At 41.7% G+C, this 22,071-nt stretch overlaps 1 protein-coding gene across 1 annotated transcript in view; it reads right to left on the bottom strand.

The window, feature by feature from the left end:
* Positions 1-22,071, bottom strand: part of POLR1H (RNA polymerase I subunit H) — an 83,083-nt gene that overhangs the window by 31,304 nt on the left and 29,708 nt on the right. The window contains exons 3-4 of the mRNA XM_053716332.1: positions 7,635-7,738; positions 7,418-7,527 (exon numbers count right to left, since the gene is read on the bottom strand). Coding sequence (XP_053572307.1) covers positions 7,418-7,527; positions 7,635-7,738 — 214 coding nt within the window. The remainder of the gene's footprint in view (positions 1-7,417; positions 7,528-7,634; positions 7,739-22,071) is intronic.

Below are 22,071 nucleotides of genomic sequence, written 5' to 3' on the forward strand. Positions count from 1 at the left end.
ACATAGCACCATGATACAATGAGTATGTAACATAGCACCATGATACAATGAGTGTGTAACATAGCACCATGATACAATGAGTATGTAACATAGCACCATGATACAATGAGTATGTAACATAGCACCATGATACAATGAGTATGTAACATAGCACCATGATACAATGAGTATGTAACATAGCACCATGATACAATGAGTATGTAACATAGCACCATGATACAATGAGTGTGTAACATAGCACCATGATACAATGAGTATGTAACATAGCACCATGATACAATGAGTATGTAACATAGCACCATGATACAATGAGTGTGTAACATAGCACCATGATACAATGAGTATGTAACATAGCACCATGATACAATGAGTATGTAACATAGCACCATGATACACTGAGTATGTAACATAGCACCATGATACACTGAGTATGTAACATAGCACCATGATACAATGAGTATGTAACATAGCACCATGATACAATGAGTATGTAACATAGCACCATGATACACTGAGTATGTAACAAAGCACCATGATACAATGAGTATGTAACATAGCACCATGATACACTGAGTATGTAACATAGCACCATGATACAATGAGTATGTAACATAGCACCATGATACAATGAGTATGTAACATAGCACCATGATACAATGAGTATGACACAACACAGTGTAGCCCAGAAGTGTAATTTTTTGAATGTATATAGTTTGTAACATTTTTTAGCTTACATTGATGCACAATTCACGTGTGAATTGCACATATTTAAATACAATTATGAGGAGACTCAGTGCATATGCCTGCAGCACAATATTGTGTCCACTATCATTTTGACTTAGCCACTAAGGTGGTTCAATCTTGTAGGTAGGCACCTACTAGGAGTCAAGATATGACAGCTTTTGTATTTATTTACTTATATTCTCATAGTTACCAGTGCATGTTTACTATACTTCTAATGTATGTACCGATGCTATGAGCACAGGGTTATAAATCAACTTGTTGGTAGATTTTGAGGCGTGCACTGGTACTTTAAGAATATCATTAGTAGCTGTCTATGTGGTTATTGCACTAATATAAAGTAATACATGTGAAGTATGCGAAATCCACTATCACTTGAGACACTGGTATAGTGTAGCTTTAGTACTATTTCTTTGTGATAACACCGATCAGTATAAGTAGATGACGGCAGCATTTTAATGTTGATTGTGGTTTCCATGGTAACAGAGTAACTTATCTGATTGGTAGGACATTCTTTACTTGTGGTATTATACACAGCCTTCTTTTTATGGCATCATTATATTTTGCACTACGGTGTGACAATTTGTATACACAATTGATGTTGTTTTATTTTCTTTGTTACACTACGATATGTTACATACACAGTTCCGGAAGTCATGTGATTACACTTCCGGTTCTAAGAGACAGTGGAACGCAAGATGCGTTCCAGTATGAAACGTTGGCACCACTTACACGCTAGGTATGAGATTTGTTTGTTTAGCATTCACTATAAATTGTATGATTTTCTCTCACTTGTTATGCTGACGAAGGGGACAAGATCCCCAAAAACGTTTAATTAAAGTATATTGACTACTTGTTGAAAAAGTCCTGTGAGTGCAATTTTTTTCCCTTGGTTATTACTTTGTATCATTGCACCCAGGCAGGTGACTGTTGGTGGGTCGTGCTGCAGTTTTGTATCTTTATCTATATATATACAATATAAGAGAACAAGAAAGGAGGTGAGGGGAAAGGGGGAATTAGGATACAGTATGCTCTATGCCATCACAAATCATATGAACTAAATCAACAGATATAAGCCCTCAAAGTGGATGTCAAACCTGTGAGTCCAGGGAGATATAGGCCCCTCTATATGCATGAAAAAACGCTAGTCATAGGTATATACAAAAAAACCATATATAACTTTAATATTGCAAAAATGTATAAGAGCGAGTAAAATATCCAATAAAAATTCTATAACCTAAGTATAGCAAGAATTACCGATCTACCAATGGCCATTGGGAAAAAGAGAAAAAATATACACAATGTCCGTGATGAACAATCAGATGTTGTCAGATGGTGTGAAGAGACAAGTCTATGTCATAAGTATGCAACATTTGAGTCCAAGGCATGCAGACAGTATTCAAAATGTATTTATGAGAGGCAGCAGCAGCAATTTATGTAAGTAATGTTATGCCAAGCAAGATGAAAATGAAGTACAGCAGTACAGCATAGCAGAATGGCAAACAGATGGTGTTATGAGTCAGGAAACGGTCATATAGCATTACAAAGCATAGTAACAGTTCCCAGAAGTACTTACTACAGGGTGCTACCTACTGAGGGATATATACATTATGAATACTGTCTGCATGCCTTGGACTCAAATGTTGCATACTTATGACATAGACTTGTCTCTTCACACCATCTGACAACATTTGATTGTTCATCACGGACATTGTGTATATTTTTTCTCTTTTTCCCAATGGCCATTGGTAGATCGGTAATTCTTGCTATACTTAGGTTATAGAATTTTTATTGGATATTTTACTCGCTCTTATACATTTTTGCAATATTAAAGTTATATATGTTTTTTTTTTGTATATACCTATGACTAGCGTTTTTAATGCATATAGAGGAGGGGCCTATATCTCCCTGGACTCACAGGTTTGACATCCACTTTGAGGGCTTATATCTATTGATTTAGTTGATATGATTTGTGCTGGCATAGAGCATACTGTATCCTAATTCCCCTTCCCTCCTTTCTTGTTCTCCTCATATTGTATAAATTACATTTCTATGCTCCCGTGCACCCCCAGATATACTTATTTACATATCAGAGGTTTATATACATTTTACTAAATTGGGTTTAGCTGGCTTACCGTTTGCTTTTTACATATATATATAAACACACACACATACAGTATATACACACACATATATACATTTTGACTTGGCAAGATTTGCCCACTTTTCTTTGCGAAAACACTCCAAATCTGTCAGAATGCGAGGGCATCTCCTGTGCACAGCCCTCTTCAGATCACCCCACAGATTTTGAATTGGATTCAGGTCTGGGCTCTGGCTGGGCCATTCCAAAACTTTAATCTTCTTCTGGTGAAGCCATTCCTTTGTTGATTTGGATGTATGCTTTGGGTCGTTGTCATAATGAAAGATGAAGTTCCTCTTCATGTTCAGATTTCTAGCAGAAGCCTGAAGGTTTTGTGCCAATATTGTCTGGTATTTGCAACTGTTCATTATTCCCTCTACCTTGACTAAGGCCCCAGTTCCAGCTGAAGAAAAACAGCCCCAAAGCATGATGCTGACACCACCATGCTTCACTGTGGGTATGGTGTTCTTTTGGTGATATGCAATGTTGTTTTTGCGCCAAACATATCTTTTGGAATTATGGCCAAAAAGTTCAAGTTTGGTTTCATCAGACCAGAACACCTTTTGCAACATGCTTTTGGGAAACTTCAGATGTGTTTTTGCTAAAATTAGCCGGGCTTGGATGTTTTTCTTCGTAAGAAAAGGCTTTTGTCTTGCCACTCTACCCCATAGCCCAGACATATGAAGAATACGTGCGATTGTTGTCACATGTACCACACAGCCAGTACTTGCCAGATATTCCTGCAGCTCCTTTAATGTTGCTGTAGGCCTCTTGGCAGCCTCCCAGATCAGTTTTCTTCTTGTCTTTTCATCAATTTTGGAGGGAAGTCCAGTTCTTGGTAATGTCACTGTTGTGCCATATTTTCTTCACTTGATGATGACTGTCTTCACTGTGTTCCATGGTATATCTAATGCCTTGGAAATTCTTTTGTACCCTTCTCCTGACTGATACCTTTTAACAATGAGATCCCTCTGATGCTTTAGAAGCTCTCTGCGGACCATGGCTTTTGCTGTAGGATGCGACTAACAAAATGTCAGGAAAGACCGACTAGAGCAGCTGAACTTTATTTGGGGTTAATCAGAGGCACATTAAATGATGACAGGTGTGTGATGACTCCTATTTAACATGGTTTTGAATGTGATTGCTTAATTCTGAACACAGCTACATCCCCAGTTATATAGTTTCTTCCCTCAGCCTAAAAGATTTCAGTTTGTTTTTCAATTGAGTTGTACAGTTTAAAGGTCACATTAAAGGTGGAAAAAGTTCTGAAATGATTTATCTTTGTCTCATATTTTTACATCGCAGAAACCTGACATTTTAACAGGGGTGTGTAGACTTTTTATATCCACTGTATGTGTATGTATGTATATATATATGTGTATGTATGTATACATACATTATATATATATATATATACATACACACACACACATATATATATTTGACTTGCCCTCTAGGCTGGCATTTTAGTTAAGGTCTAAGGTCTTGTCTGACACACTGTCCCTTGTCTAGTACAATGTACAAGGGAAACTTTTACACAATTATTTAAAGGTACATAATAATCTTAAAATGCTCTAAGCCAGGTATGACCAGTTGGCTCAACTACGGATTTGTGCCTTACTTTTTGTGGCTGGTATCAGGGAAAAAAAAGGGGAAATAAAAATGTGTGCTTTGGGATAACCACAACTCAAAAGGATCCCTTTGGAGTGGAGGCCGACAGCAGACAGAGGACACCTGGCAATGTTTAATAGCTATAAATGTTTTTGCGGCCCCCATGAGTAATGAAGTGGCCGTCACTTCTCTATCCATATTTAATTATTGCCCAAATGCTCTGCAAAAAGATTAGTTAACAGCAAAGAGTCCCGCGATAATAAACACTTATAGCGCATTACCACATTTTTATTAATGCATTACAGAGTCCTCATCTGCAATGACTTAATATCACTAGACTTTATTTTCCTTATTGCTTTTAGCACAATAAGTTTCATGACCTAGAAGCTGTATATATGTTTATATACAGTATCTCACAAAAGTGACTACACCACTCACATTTTTGTAAATATTTTATTATATCATTTCATGTGACAACACTGAAGAAATGACACTTTACTACAATGTAAAGTAGTGAGTGTACAGCCTGTATAACAGTGTAAATATTTTATTATATCTTTTCATGTAACAACACTGAAGAAATGACACTTTGCTACAATGTAAAGTAGTGAGTGTACAGCCTGTATAACAGTGTAAATTTGCTGTCCCCTCAAAATAACTCAACACACAGCCATTAATGTCTAAACCATTGGCAACAAAAGTGAGTACACCCCTAAGTGGAAATGTCCAAATTGGGCCCAAAGTGTCAATATTTTGTGTGGCCACCATTATTTATTTATTTTTAGTCTTGGAGGTGTGTTAATAAAATATTTACAAAAATGCAAAGTTACATATACTGGGCAGCAATGCACACAGCCCTCCGGCCCAAAACTCTTTAAGCAAGAGGAGAGTTGTTATTAAGTAGCAGATAAGCAGGACAGAATGCAGCGCAGCGGCAAAGGGTGACTGGCGTTATAGAGACAGGTATACAACATCAGGCACGGGAAGAACAATGAACAAATAAGCCCAGACCGGCCGGGTCAACAGGGACACAATGTAAGAAGCTGTAGATCTTACCAACCCGGCATCCAGCTCGATGCCGATCCCCCCCGGGTGTAGCTAGGCCTCGAATCCAGAGATAGATATAGATACAGTCGGGCAAAAAAGTATTTAGTCAGCCACCAATTGTGCAAGTTCTCCCACTTAAGAAGATGAGAGAGGCCTGTAATTTTTATCATAGGTATACCTCAACTATGAGAGACAAAATGTGTAAACAAATCCAGACAATCACATTGCAAATTATGGTTGAAAATAAGTATTTGGTCAATATTAAAAGTTCATCTCAATACTTTGTTATATATCCTTTGTTGGCAATGACAGAGGTCAAACGTTTTCTGTAAGTCTTCACAAGGTTGTCACACACTGCTGCTGGTATGTTGGCCCATTCCTGCATGCAGATCTCCTCTAGAGCAGTGATGTTTTGGGGCTGTCGCTGGGCAGCACGGACTTTCAACTCCCTCCAAAGGTTTTCTATGGGGTTGAGATCTGGAGACTGGCTTGGCCACTCCAGGACCTTGAAATGCTTCTTACGAAGCCACTCCTTCGTTGCCCGGGCGGTGTGTTTGGGATCATTGTCATGCTGAAAGGCCCAGCCACGTTTTATCTTCAATGCCCTTGCTGATGGAAGAAGGTTTGCACTCAAAATCTCACAATACATGGCCCCATTCATTCTTTCATGTACACGGATCAGTCCTCCTGTTCCCTTTGCAGAGAAACAGCCCCAAAGCATGATGTTGCCACCCCCATGCTTCACAGTAGGTATGGTGTTCTTTGGTTGCAACTCAGTATTCTCTCTACTCCAAACACGACGAGTTGTGTTTCTACCAAACAGTTCTACTTTGGTTTCATCTGACCTTATGACATTCTCCCAATCCGCTTCTGGATCATCCAAATGCTCTCTAGCATACTTCAGATGGGCCCGGACATGTACTGGCTTAAGCAGGGGAACACGTCTGTCACTGCAGGATCTGAGTCCCTGGCGGCGTAGTGTGTTACTGATGGTAGCCTTTGTTACGTTGGTCCCAGCTCTCTGCAGGTCATTCACTAGGTCCCCCCGTGTGGTTCTGAGATGTTTGCTCACCGTTCTTGTGATCATTTTGACCCCACGGGGTGAGATCTTGCGTGGAGCCCCAGATCGAGGGAGATCATCAGTGGTCTTGTATGTCTTCCATTTTCTAATTATTGCTCCCACAGTTGATTTCTTTACACCAAGCTGCTTGCCTATTGCAGATTCAGTCTTCCCAGCCTGGTGCAGGTCTACAATTTTGTTTCTGGTGTCCTTCGACAGCTCTTTGGTCTTCACCATAGTGGAGTTTGGAGTGTGACTGTTTGGTTGAGGTTGTGGACAGGTGTCTTTTATACTGATAACAAGTTCAAACAGGTGCCATTAATACAGGTAATGAGTGGAGGACAGAGGAGCCTCTTAAAGAAGAAGATACAGGTCTGTGAGAGCCAGAAATCTTGCTTGTTTGTAGGTGACCAAATACTTATTTTCCACCATAATATGCAAATAAATTATTTCCAAATCAGACAATGTGATTGTCTGGATTTGTTTCCACATTTTGTCTCTCATAGTTGAGGTATACCTATGATGAAAATTACAGGCCTCTCTCATCTTCTTAAGTGGGAGAACTTGCACAATTGGTGGCTGACTAAATATTTTTTTGCCCCACTGTATATACAGAGATATAGATTATATATATATATATATATATATATATAAATATATATACACACACACACACATACAAAATATGTGTGGGTGTGTTTGTTTATTATCAGTGAAATCTGGGTATGGTTGTTACAATTCTTACCGCACCATAGATACCTGGGACCACAAATTCTCATTAAAGGTAAACAAGTGAGTGTGAGCAGTAGTTCACTCACCGGCACTGCGCACACGTGTAGAAGACCGTCTGCCCTTCGTCTGCAGAGCGCATCTGTCTCGTATGATACACCATCTTCTCACACCCACAGCGGGGGCAGCGCCTGTCAATCTGAGAAACACAAAACATAACAGCGGTTACAGGGGTCAGGTTGGTGACAATAGACTTCATCTCTCCCAGCAAAACAACCATTAACTGTACGAAGACAGAGAATTTACCAATGGTCCCTTCAGAGCAGCCACCTCTTCGGTCTCATTTGACAGTGCAATGGTATCAAGTTTGTTAAATACTACAGACGACTGGACACATTTTCCCAGGAACTCTAAAAATGTGAGAGAGTGAGACAATCAAACCAACTCAGCACAGGCAAATCAACATAGTTTTTACTGCAATTTGTCCTTAGCCAAACAGGAGCCAACCCAGGCTTTAGTCAGCAGACAACAAGGCTAAGTAGGAAAGCAACTATCTAATATTTTCATAATTGATTAAAATCGGTCAATTGTTTTTTCGATTAATCGGATAAAAAAAAAAAATTTCAATTCAATTTTTAGGTATATTTAAAATAATATCCACAAACAGTTAGAAATAGAAACGTCAGACGAAAACTTTACAATAACACAACTGTTTAAGCAGCAAAACACATTTTTATAATTAAAGGGACATTTGTTCTGTCATGATTTAGGAAGAGAATGTCATTTTAAACAACTTTCTAATTTACTCCCATTATCTAATTTGCTTCATTCTCATGATATCTTTAGCTGAAAAGCATATCTAGATAGGCTCAGTAGCTGCTGATTGGTGGCTGCACATAGATGGCTCACCCATGTGCATTGCTATTTCTTCAACAAAGGATATCTAATGAATGAAGCAAATAATTTGAATGTTCAAAATATGTATTCTCTAAGAGTCTGATAAAAAAATGAGAGTTTAGTGTCCCTTTAAGCAAAACAAAACCACAAAACTGTTTCAAAAGAGTTGGAACTAAAAGAGGTAAATGGCAACGGTTTGTAAACAGCCTGTTATTCAGCAGAGAGGAAACGCTCAGATGGTGCTGAGGTGCCTGAGATGCTCCTGGCTGAGGCTGGCGCTCTTTTTACAGCTATATTACCTGCAGCAGAGAGGAAGCGCTCAGATGGTGCTGAGGTGCCTGAGATGCTCCTGGCTGAGGCTGGCGCTCTTTTTACAGCTATATTGTCTGCAGCAGAGAGGAAGCGCTCAGATGGTGCTGAGGTGCCTGAGATGCTCCTGGCTGAGGCTGGTGCTCTTTTTACAGCTATATTGTCTGCAGCAGAGGGGAAGTGCTCAGATGGTGCTGAGGTGCCTGAGATGCTCCTGGCTGAGGCTGGCGCTCTTTTTACAGCTATATTGTCTGCAGCAGAGAGGAAGCGCTCAGATGGTGCTGAGGTGCCTGAGATGCTCCTGGCTAAGGCTGGTGCTCTTTTTACAGCTATATTGTCTGCAGCAGAGAGGAAGCGCTCAGATGGTGCTGAGGTGCCTGAGAAGCTCCTGGCTAAGGCTGGTGCACTTTTTACAGCTATATTGTCTGCAGCAGAGAGGAAGCGCTCAGATGGTGCTGAGGTGCCTGAGATGCTTCAGGCTAAGGCTGGTGCACTTTTTACAGCTATATTGTCTGCAGCAGAGAGGAAGCGCTCAGATGGTGCTGAGGTGCCTGAGATGCTCCTGGCTGAGGCTGGTGCTCTTTTTACAGCTATATTGTCTGCAGCAGAGAGGAAGCGCTCAGATGGTGCTGAGGTGCCTGAGAAGCTCCTGGCTAAGGCTGGTGCTCTTTTTACAGCTATAGTGTCTGCAGCAGAGAGGAAGCGCTCAGATGGTGCTGAGGTGCCTGAGATGCTTCAGGCTAAGGCTGGTGCTCTTTTTACAGCTATATTGTCTGCAGCAGAGAGGAAGCGCTCAGATGGTGCTGAGGTGCCTGAGATGTTACTGGCTAAGGCTGGTGCTCTTTTTACAGCTATAGTGTCTGCAGCAGAGGGGAAGTGCTCAGATGGTGCTGAGGTGCCTGAGATGCTCCTGGCTGAGGCTGGCGCTCTTTTTACAGCTATATTACCTGCAGCAGAGAGTAAGCGCTCAGATGGTGCTGAGGTGCCTGAGATGTTCCTGGCTAAGGCTGGTGCTCTTTTTACAGCTATATTGTCTGCAGCAGAGAGGAAGTGCTCAGATGGTGCTGAGGTGCCTGAGATGCTTCAGGCTAAGGCTGGTGCACTTTTTACAGCTATATTGTCTGCAGCAGAGGGGAAGCGCTCAGATGGTGCTGAGGTGCCTGAGATGCTCCTGGCTAAGGCTGGTGCTCTTTTTACAGCTATATTGTCTGCAGCAGAGATGAAGCGCTCAGATGGTGCTGAGGTGCCTGAGAAGCTCCTGGCTAAGGCTGGTGCTCTTTTTACAGCTATATTGTCTGCAGCAGAGGGGAAGTGCTCAGATGGTGCTGAGGTGCCTGAGATGCTCCTGGCTAAGGCTGGTGCTCTTTTTACAGCTATATTACCTGCAGCAGAGAGGAAGCGCTCAGATGGTGCTGAGGTGCCTGAGAAGCTCCTGGCTAAGGCTGGTGCTCTTTTTACAGCTATATTGTCTGCAGCAGAGATGAAGCGCTCAGATGGTGCTGAGGTGCCTGAGATGCTCCTGGCTAAGGCTGACTCTCTTTTTACAGCTATATTGTCTGCAGCAGAGAGGAAGTGCTCAGATGGTGCTGAGGTGCCTGAGATGCTCCTGGCTAAGGCTGGTGCTCTTTTTACAGCTATATTGTCTGCAGCAGAGAGGAAGCGCTCAGATGGTGCTGAGGTGCCTGAGATGCTCCTGGCTGAGGCTGGCGCTCTTTTTACAGCTATATTGTCTGCAGCAGAGAGGAAGCGCTCAGATGGTGCTGAGGTGCCTGAGAAGCTCCTGGCTAAGGCTGGTGCACTTTTTACAGCTATATTGTCTGCAGCAGAGAGGAAGCTCTCAGATGGTGCTGAGGTGCCTGAGATGCTCCTGGCTGAGGCTGGTGCTCTTTTTACAGCTATATTGTCTGCAGCAGAGAGGAAGCGCTCAGATGGTGCTGAGGTGCCTGAGATGCTCCTGGCTGAGGCTGGCGCTCTTTTTACAGCTATATTGTCTGCAGCAGAGAGGAAGCGCTCAGATGGTGCTGAGGTGCCTGAGAAGCTCCTGGCTAAGGCTGGTGCACTTTTTACAGCTATATTGTCTGCAGCAGAGAGGAAGCTCTCAGATGGTGCTGAGGTGCCTGAGATGCTCCTGGCTGAGGCTGGCGCTCTTTTTACAGCTATATTACCTGCAGCAGAGAGGAAGCACTAAGATGGTGCTGAGGTGCCTGAGATGCTCCTGGCTAAGGCTGGTGCTCTTTTTACAGCTATATTGTCTGCAGCAGAGGGGAAGTGCTCAGATGGTGCTGAGGTGCCTGAGATGCTCCTGGCTAAGGCTGGTGCTCTTTTTACAGCTATATTGTCTGCAGCAGAGGGGAAGTGCTCAGATGGTGCTGAGGTGCCTGAGATGCTCCTGGCTGAGGCTGGTGCTCTTTTTACAGCTATATTACCTGCAGCAGAGAGGAAGCGCTCAGATGGTGCTGAGGTGCCTGAGATGCTTCAGGCTAAGGCTGGTGCTCTTTTTACAGCTATATTGTCTGCAGCAGAGAGGAAGCGCTCAGATGGTGCTGAGATGCCTGAGATGCTCCTGGCTAAGGCTGTTGCTCTTTTTACAGCTATATTGTCTGCAGCAGAGGGGAAGTGCTCAGATGGTGCTGAGGTGCCTGAGAAGCTCCTGGCTAAGGCTGGTGCTCTTTTTACAGCTATATTGTCTGCAGCAGAGGGGAAGCGCTCAGATGGTGCTGAGGTGCCTGAGATGCTCCTGGCTAAGGCTGGTGCTCTTTTTACAGCTATATTGTCTGCAGCAGAGAGGAAGCACTCAGATGGTGCTGAGGTGCCTGAGAAGCTCCTGGCTGAGGCTGGCGCTCTTTTTACAGCTATATTGTCTGCAGCAGAGAGGAAGCGCTCAGATGGTGCTGAGGTGCCTGAGATGCTCCTGGCTGAGGCTGGCGCTCTTTTTACAGCTATATTACCTGCAGCAGAGAGGAAGCGCTCAGATGGTGCTGAGGTGCCTGAGATGCTCCTGGCTAAGGCTGGTGCTCTTTTACAGCTATATTGTCTGCAGCAGAGATGAAGCGCTCAGATGGTGCTGAGGTGCCTGAGATGCTCCTGGCTAAGGCTGGTGCTCTTTTTACAGCTATATTGTCTGCAGCAGAGAGGAAGCGCTCAGATGGTGCTGAGGTGCCTGAGAAGCTCCTGGCTAAGGCTGACTCTCTTTTTACAGCTATATTGTCTGCAGCAGAGAGGAAGCGCTCAGATGGTGCTGAGGTGCCTGAGATGCTCCTGGCTGAGGCTGGTGTTTTTTTTACAGCTATATTGTCTGCAGCAGAGAGGAAGCGCTCAGATGGTGCTGAGGTGCCTGAGATGCTCCTGGCTAAGGCTGGTGCTCTTTTTACAGCTATATTGTCTGCAGCAGAGAGGAAGCTCTCAGATGGTGCTGAGGTGCCTGAGATGCTCCTGGCTAAGGCTGGTGCTCTTTTTACAGCTATATTGTCTGCAGCAGAGGGGAAGTGCTCAGATGGTGCTGAGGTGCCTGAGATGCTCCTGGCTGAGGCTGGCGCTCTTTTTACAGCTATATTACCTGCAGCAGAGAGTAAGCGCTCAGATGGTGCTGAGGTGCCTGAGATGTTCCTGGCTAAGGCTGGTGCTCTTTTTACAGCTATATTGTCTGCAGCAGAGAGGAAGTGCTCAGATGGTGCTGAGGTGCCTGAGATGTTCCTGGCTAAGGCTGGTGCTCTTTTTACAGCTATATTGTCTGCAGCAGAGGGGAAGTGCTCAGATGGTGCTGAGGTGCCTGAGATGCTTCAGGCTAAGGCTGGTGCACTTTTTACAGCTATATTGTCTGCAGCAGAGGGGAAGCGCTCAGATGGTGCTGAGGTGCCTGAGAAGCTCCTGGCTAAGGTTGGCGCTCTTTTTACAGCTATATTGTCTGCAGCAGAGGGGAAGCGCTCAGATGGTGCTGAGGTGCCTGAGAAGCTCCTGGCTAAGGCTGGTGCTCTTTTTACAGCTATATTGTCTGCAGCAGAGAGGAAGCTCTCAGATGGTGCTGAGGTGCCTGAGATGCTTCAGGCTAAGGCTGGTGCTCTTTTTACAGCTATATTGTCTGCAGCAGAGAGGAAACGCTCAGATGGTGCTGAGGTGCCTGAGATGCTCCTGGCTAAGGCTGGCGCTCTTTTTACAGCTATATTGTCTGCAGCAGAGATGAAGCGCTCAGATGGTGCTGAGGTGCCTGAGATGCTTCAGGCTAAGGCTGGTGCTCTTTTTACAGCTATATTGTCTGCAGTAGAGAGGAAACGCTCAGATGGTGCTGAGGTGCCTGAGATGTTCCTGGCTGAGGCTGGCGCTCTTTTTACAGCTATATTGTCTGCAGCAGAGAGGAAACGCTCAGATGGTGCTGAGGTGCCTGAGATGCTCCTGGCTGAGGCTGGCGCTCTTTTTACAGCTATATTACCTGCAGCAGAGAGGAAGCGCTCAGATGGTGCTGAGGTGCCTGAGATGCTCCTGGCTGAGGCTGGCGCTCTTTTTACAGCTATATTGTCTGCAGCAGAGAGGAAACGCTCAGATGGTGCTGAGGTGCCTGAGATGCTCCTGGCTGAGGCTGGCGCTCTTTTTACAGCTATATTACCTGCAGCAGAGAGGAAGCGCTCAGATGGTGCTGAGGTGCCTGAGATGCTCCTGGCTGAGGCTGGCGCTCTTTTTACAGCTATATTGTCTGCAGCAGAAAGGAAACGCTCAGATGGTGCTGAGGTGCCTGAGATGCTCCTGGCTGAGGCTGGCGCTCTTTTTACAGCTATATTGTCTGCAGCAGAGAGGAAGTGCTCAGATGGTGCTGAGGTGCCTGAGATGCTCCTGGCTAAGGCTGGCGCTCTTTTTACAGCTATATTACCTGCAGCAGAGAGGAAGCGCTCAGATGGTGCTGAGGTGCCTGAGATGCTCCTGGCTAAGGCTGGTGCTCTTTTTACAGCTATATTGTCTGCAGCAGAGAGGAAGCGCTCAGATGGTGCTGAGGTGCCTGAGAAGCTCCTGGCTAAGGCTGGTGCTCTTTTTACAGCTATATTACCTGCAGCAGAGAGGAAGCACTAAGATGGTGCTGAGGTGCCTGAGATGCTCCTGGCTGAGGCTAGTGCTCTTTTTACAGCTATATTACCTGCAGCAGAGAGGAAGCGCTCAGATGGTGCTGAGGTGCCTGAGATGCTCCTGGCTAAGGCTGACTCTCTTTTTACAGCTATATTGTCTGCAGCAGAGAGGAAGCGCTAAGATGGTGCTGAGGTGCCTGAGATGCTCCTGGCTAAGGCTGACTCTCTTTTTACAGCTATATTGTCTGCAGCAGAGAGGAAGCGCTAAGATGGTGCTGAGGTGCCTGAGATGCTCCTGGCTAAGGCTGACTCTCTTTTTACAGCTATATTGTCTGCAGCAGAGAGGAAGCGCTAAGATGGTGCTGAGGTGCCTGAGATGCTCCTGGCTAAGGCTGACTCTCTTTTTACAAGCTATATTGTCTGCAGCAGAGAGGAAGCGCTAAGATGGTGCTGAGGTGCCTGAGATGCTCCTGGCTAAGGCTGACTCTCTTTTTACAAGCTATGTTACCTGCAGCAGAGAAGAGGGGCTCAGATGGTGCTGAGGTACTTGAGATGCATAAGTAGGATTTTGACAATTTCACAAAGGTGGGATCTTTGTTAGCTCTCAACCAAGGTTTTCCAAGTTGGCAAGAGGCCTCTCAACAAAGTAAGCCTGGACTTCATTTGTAACTTAAATATCGATATATGCAGTGATAAAAAATCAGCTATTAGGTTAGGGAAAAAATGTCATCCACTCTTAAAGTAAGATATATATCCTTATAGAGGTTGAATCGGGTACATTATCACAATTTATTGAAAATATAAATAAAATCAAAAAAAGGTCCAAAGTGCTAAGTACTAAAAAAAAAACCTCAAAATAGTTAGATATGAGCGCAGAGCGAATTCACCAAGCTCCTGATAAAACCTAAGAGTCCCTAATATAGGTTATAAACAATAATAGTGTTTGCTCATTTATCAGCCGATTGCTGATTGATGTATACTGTATAACTGCGTAAGACTTTTTTTTTTAGTAATACAAATAAATGAAAGCAGGAGCGCTGTAGCTAAAGGTGAAACAAATTAAGTGATATTGCGTTTGTCTAGTAAAAAGTGATATCAATAATATTAAACGTGACTAAAGAACTAACATTGACTATATACCAAGTGTATTACTTCATATACCAAGTGTATAACTTGTGAGGATATCCTAAACCACTGCGTACATATATAAATTAAGAAATAAAGACTGACCAGTAAAACAATATATAAATATGGCTATGCCAAATTTATTAAAATACTAACACAGTAAAAAACAGACGTCTCCGTTAAAAAAGTAATAGGTTGCCACCATATATAAAAACAAATAAAAAATAAAATACGGCCTTGATATAGAACAAATTAGAACTTGACTCAGTCCAAGATAAGCATCCAAGGTGAAAGTTCCAAAGTGGAATATTAAGTATAGGATTGCAGGCAACCGCAAGCTTACCTCCAGCCTGTGTGTACTTATCGGTCTCTGCAAGTGAAATTACCGCCGTAGCGGGATGACGTCACCTTTATGGGCGCTGTCCTGGATCAACCGCTTGATTGGTCCTTTAGCGTAGCGGCTCCAAATGTAAATTTAAACTTCCAGCAACAAAGTATCTGCTCTTAAGTGCCTGTCGGCACGCAAGATACCTTATAGAGGATGGTGTGTGGGAGGAAACAGATTGTTAGCTTTCAGTCCCCAAATACAGAGAATCTGTGGTATCGCTGTGCGATGCAATAATCTGTCCTGTGCTACCTGTTAGACCTTGCTGACCTTATTTCCAATTTTGTCAGTTTCTTTCAGCAGGCTTTACAGGCTTCAGATAATCACTTGTGTTGCTGTACTACACAACTTGCATTGAATTGGATATCTCTGCCCAGTACGTGCAAGAGGAGCCTATTTGAAAATGGAAAGTAAAGCTACAGATGGAACAAAAATGTTTGCCTACACAGAATTTGATGCGGCCAGAATCACGGCCTTATCTAAAGGATCGAGAGACTTTTTGCATGCAGCACCTGCTGAAAATGTAAGTAAAACACTTGAACAGATGACATATAAAAATGCAAAATGGAGCCTGCACGTAAGCACCTTATCAGAATATTATAGAGTAAAAAGGATACCGAGAGGTCTTAGGATGAGCATCTGTCCCACATTACTAAGGGATAAAAAAAAGAGTATTGTGACAAATTTGAATCTATAATAAACAAATGCTCCTACGACCTAATGGTTCTGACAGTGGAGTCCCTAATTGAAGAAATAGCAATACAGGAGGGAAAGATTAAACAGAGCCGGGAGGAGCTGTCAAAAAGCTTAACATCGGAAGACTTTGAAACCCTGATTAAACAGATTGAAAATAAAACAACTGAACTGCAGAAAGTAATTAAAGATAGGAAACGACAAAAATTTCAAAGAGATGAAGCGGACTATCTTACCGGGAGAGTTTATAAGTGGAGAAACGGTTCCCATGGTAACAGTAACAACAATTATGGCAACAGAAGAGCTGGAGCACGCAGAGCCAATAGGGTTCGTGAACAAGGAGCACAACCGGAAGGGGATATGACAACGTCACAAGCCGAATCAGATGACTCCTCCCCTTTAGACTCAAGCAACGAAAGTCTTGGCATAGAGGTGGGAGGAAACACCGTAAGAAGCAGAGGCCGGGGCAGAGGTGGCCCGAGGAGATCGAGCAGGAGAGGGAGACAATTCCGTCACTAGTTACGGAAACAGAAGGGAGTAAAGACAAAGATGATACTTCAATTGGAAAACGGACTGAACTGCATAAAGGGGTAAGATCTGAACTGTCCACTATATTAAACATATCTGGGAAAGAACTGACTAAAGAAGAGCTAAGCTTGTTAGAGAAAGGACTTTCTTTTTGCCCTTATGCAAATACCAATTTCTTTGAATTAAATAAAGATCTGCAGAGGTTTTTTAGGAACATCAAATTGAAAACGTGGTTCCATGAGAACAAATATTTAGTATCTGAAAATATGGATGTGGAAATTGAAAGATTTATCTTTAAAAAATAAAAGCATGTTTAACCCATCTTCTAACAATCACAGTGTTAATACATTTATCAATCTGGTATGTAATGATATAGATAAATTGAAAATTAAGGATGAAAGAAGAATTCTAAAAAAACAGTATAAGAACAAAGTTGGAGGGTTTAATCTGACTAAAGGTGAACATAAGGCCATAAAAGAGCTGAAAAGTAAAACAAGAGAGCTTACCATTAAAATGGCTGATAAGGGTGGAGCTACCATAGTGTTAGATAGAACATACTATATAAATGAAATAGAGAACCAACTTAGGGATGATGAAACATATCAGAAATTAAATTACAACCCTGTAAGTAAAATTCAGAAAGAAATTGAATTAACATTAAATAAGGCTTTTGAGAACAAATTAATAGATAAGAAACTAAGGGAATATTTGTTTAATAAAGAACCTAAGAACCCGGTCTTCTATACTGTGCCTAAGGTACACAAGAATTTAGCTACACCACCAGGGAGGCCCATAGTCTCCAGTGTTAATTCTGCTTTAACAAATATCTCAACATTTCTGGATAAAATATTACAGCCAGAGGTTAAACAGATATCATCATATCTTAAGGATACAGGAGACTTTATGAACAAAGCTAAAGAGTTATGCTTAGAAACAGATACATTTTTGCTCTATACCATGGATGTAAAAAGCCTCTACACGGCTATTAAGCATGAAACAGGAATTGGTATAATTAAAAAAGTATGTAAAGTAAATAAGAAATGTTCAGATCTACAAGTAGAATTTATTGAGAATTTATTGAGGCTTATCCTTTATTGGAATCATTTTTTATTCCAAGATGATTGGTATATCCAAGTGAAAGGGACAGCCATGGGGACCAACGTTGCCCCATCATATGCCAACCTATTCATGAGTGAAATAGAAGAAAGAATAGTGTATGAAAATGAGAAATTCCGTCTGTATGACGCCACCTGGTGGAGATTTATAGACGATGTATTTGGCATATGGTGGGGCAGCGTTGAGTCCCTTATGGAGTTTGTTAATGAAATCAATGGAGCAGTCAAAGGATTAGAATTCTCTATAGAGTGGAGTGAGGAATCAGTAACATTCCTGGATACTAGAGTAACCAAAGAGGGAAATAAGCTAGTATTTGATCTGTATAAAAAGATACAGATAGAAATACATTACTAAGCTATGATAGTTTCCATCCAAGAGGGTAAATAAATTCATTACCCAAGAGTCAGCTACTCAGGGTGGACAGGATTGTCACTAACCCAGAAATTAAACAAACAAGAATAAAGGAAATGCAGAAAAAATTCCTAGATAGAGGGTACCCAAGTACATTAATTGAAAAGCACACTAACAATATGAGGAACAGAGAACAAAGTTCAAGAGAAAGGGCTAAAGAGGATAAGTTGATATTAGTCACACAGTTTAACCCTAACAGTGAAGAAATTAAACGTATTGTGACAAAGCACTGGCACATATTAAGAGAGTGTAATAAGGAAATTGAGTTGTTTAAAAATCCTCCGTTAATGGCTTACAAGAGAGTAAAAAACTTAAGAGATCAACTCACTAGTACAGATGTAGGGCCTAAGAAACAGGCGAGACAAACACTCATAGGCAATAAAAATAAAGGATCATTTCCATGTCTAGGGTGTATGAGTTGCCACTCTGTAATCAAAGGTAAATATTTTTTCCATCCAAGAACAGGGAAGAAATATGAGATAAGAGAACATTACACATGTGAGTCAAAGTACGTTATCTACCTAATAAAATGTGCCTGTTCTCTAATCTACATAGGGGAAACCACACGTATGGTTAGGGACAGGATATGTCAGCACCGTTCAAATATACGGTGCAAAAATCTTGAAGCCCCAGTGTCCCATCATTTTTTAAAATGTGGACACCAGATAAGCCAATTACGATGGCAAGTCATAGACAGTGTGGGTCCCCAGAGAAATGGTAGTAATCGGGGAAAAAATATTGAAAGAAAAAGAAATGTAATGGATATTTGAGCTAGGATGTATGGAACCAAATGGCCTCAATAGAGACTATGATTGGTCAATTTTCCTGTAATGAAATATATTGTAAAATTAATTCTATCATTCTCACTATTGTAAATATATGTATTGCTAATGTTCAAATCATGTAAATTTATTGTAAACAGGTCTGCATAAATTTAAAATGTAGTAATTCTCAAGATAGATATATAGGCAAACAGGTACTGATACTTGGTTATAGTAAATGTAACTAAGTAATGTTTTTAAGGTGTCATCATTTTGTTGCTCAGTAGATGGCAGCAGAGCCACTTAATGAAGTGGTTGGCGCCAAACTGAGGGCTTTAAATTTGTTTCAAATGACACAATGTATTAGCATGAATAAGAGTGGCAACACTCGAAACGTCGCATTTTATGTCTGTAACTTAAACAGAAAATAAAGAATATTTGATATAATAGTGCTGTGGACAATACTATTTGTATCATTGATGTTGGGGGACCCTGGCAGAACCCCTGTCTTCACGAGCATTATTCTCCGGTTGGTTGCTGTACTACACAACTTGCATTGAAGTGCATAAGATAGTTGGTCCCAACGGTGATCAAGTCCAAACTGATCGTTCCAGCTTCAAATGGAAAACAATCTCAAGAGTTGTAACACAGATGTGTTACAACTCTTGAGATTGTTTTCCATTTGAAGCTGGAACGATCAGTTTGGACTTGATCACCGTTGGGACCAACTATCTTATGCACGAGTGATTATCTGAAGCCTGTAAAGCCTGCTGAAAGAAACTGACAAAATTGGAAATAAGGTCAGCAAGGTCTAACAGGTAGCACAGGACAGATTATTGCATCGCACAGCGATACCACAGATTCTCTGTATTTGGGGACTGAAAGCTAACAATCTGTTTCCTCCCACACACCATCCTCTATAAGGTATCTTGCGTGCCGACAGGCACTTAAGAGCAGATACTTTGTTGCTGGAAGTTTAAATTTACATTTGGAGCCGCTAAGCTAAAGGACCAATCAAGCGGTTGATCCAGAACAGCACCCATAAAGGTGACGTCATCCCGCTACGGCGGTAATTTCACTTGCAGAGACCGATAAGTACACACAGGCTGGAGGTAAGCTTGCGGTTGCCTGCAATCCTATACTTAATATTCCACTTTGGAACTTTCACCTTGGATGCTTATCTTGGACTGAGTCAAGTTCTAATTTGTTCTATATCAAGGCCGTATTTTATTTTTTATTTGTTTTTATATATGGTGGCAACCTATTACTTTTTTAACGGAGACGTCCATTTTTTACTGTGTTAGTATTTTAATAAATTTGGCATAGCCATATTTATATATTGTTTTACTGGTCAGTCTTTATTTCTTAATTTATATATGTACGCAGTGGTTTAGGATATCCTCACAAGTTATACACTTGGTATATGAAGTAATACACTTGGTATATAGTCAATGTTAGTTCTTTAGTCACGTTTAATATTATTGATATCACTTTTTACTAGACAAACGCAATATCACTTTAAATTTGTTTCACCTTTAGCTACAGCGCTCCTGCTTTCATTTATTTGTATTACTAAAAAAAAAAGTCTTACGCAGTTATACAGTATACATCAATCAGCAATCGGCTGATAAATGAGCAAACATCCCTAGATTGCTGGGAGTTATTTGAATTGATGTGCACTATTATCCAAGTATAAATAATAAGCTTGGTACTAGATCATGCAAAGCGTAGTCCTAAATCGCTTGATTATAAAGAATCCTAATGATGACTCCTATTATTTCTGGGTTGCACAGGTGATCTAATGCACATAAGCCAGGGGTAGTTGAAAGCTAAAAAAACCAAACCCCCAAAACCTTCTACTGTCCTGAGAGAAAAGTAAACGTCTGCAGACGTCCTTTAGGCTAAGGACATAACCATAAAACACAATACCATCTGCAGGAGGAGTTCATGGGGGTGAGGCCACTGGCGCCGTGCGCAGAGCAAGTAATAGAGATTCTTTGACAACTATTTTTATAACCGATTATTAGGGATTATGTTTGTGATGTGAGTCACCAAGATCTGAGGGCCTGTTATGGAACATTCTTTGGGCTGGAGGTCCATGGGCTTAAGGATACCCAGAGACTGCATGGAAATGTGGAATTTTATATGCTGGACACCCCATGCATTTTCATAACTCTGTCTTATGTCCATGTCACCCTGTATCCATAAATACAGGATGGGTACAGGGTGTGAGTGCCCCTTGTGGGAGCAATTGTGACTCTATAAGCCAAGTGGGCATAAATGACTTAATAGTTAATAAGAGCTGTTCTTGTATTCTGTAATAAGATGTATTTTATTTACGTTGCAGATCTGATTGTGTCTCAGGAGTCTGTCTGGGTAAACTGATTGTGTTCCTGTGTGATTATGTTAACTAGACTGCCCAACATCAGATTGCCTGAGTAAACTCTCTTCCCCAGTTAATTAACTTGATATGTTAATCTGATTTACCTGTGAGTAGACAATTGTTAGAGGTTTGATGTATTGTTCATATGTTTGTTTTACTATTTAACCAATTCCCTCTGTTTGCTGAAGCTCTGTGACTCTGGAATGCCAGGCTGTATAAATCTGTGTGCTGCTTTCAAATAAAGTGTTCATTTTTGTGTTCAGACCACTGAGTGTTGCCTCAGTTCTGTTCCCCTCCATAACTTTAGACTGCGGTCAAAGGGGGGTACCAGGAGCTATTGCTCAGGATAAAGGGATGTCCAGGACAAGTGTTCTGACTGAGGTACTCATTCGGGGTACAATGTTGATTAGTTGTTGCAGCTCGAGGATAAAGTGCTTTGTTTTGCAGTGGTTAACCGTCTGATACCTGCAGTGTAACCCAGGTTCCATGATGGCAGCACACACAATTATAGGGGGTGCATGAAATGTATTTACTGTTTAGGGTCCCTTTAAGAGGAGCTCACTAATGTGCCTTTTGTGGAGGACAGACACTACAATAATAATGCTCAGTGACATAAGCTGATCATTTCTCTCCATGTCAGCAAGTTTTTGAGAATCAGGCCCTGAGAATCAAATAGGTCAGGGAGCAGAGCAGGATACGGTGCCTCAGGGGCAGGTGTAAAGAAACCTATACAGACAACAGATAAGAGTATACACCTAGAGCTAATGAGCAGGCTACATTGACAGTTTAATAAGTCACCATGTACTGGTTTAATGTTTTTACCAGTGTCACTGTAAAATCCAGGTCATAAAGAGACAACTCCTTATATACCCAGCCCTCTCCAGTACAACCACTCCTCCTGTTATCAGGGTGGATAAAAAAATCAATGATTTATAAAAAAAAAATTGTTTTTAAATAGGATTATTTTTTTATTTTTTTTAAATAAAATGCTTTTGGAGGAAAATCTATTTAAAGATAGTTTCTATTTAAGATACATTATAATCTAAAGCTTATTCTTTCTAAAAAAATAGATTACAAATTTTTT

The sequence above is a fragment of the Bombina bombina genome, chromosome 6 (genome assembly GCF_027579735.1).
Source record: "Bombina bombina isolate aBomBom1 chromosome 6, aBomBom1.pri, whole genome shotgun sequence".
Lineage (NCBI taxonomy): Eukaryota > Metazoa > Chordata > Amphibia > Anura > Bombinatoridae > Bombina > Bombina bombina.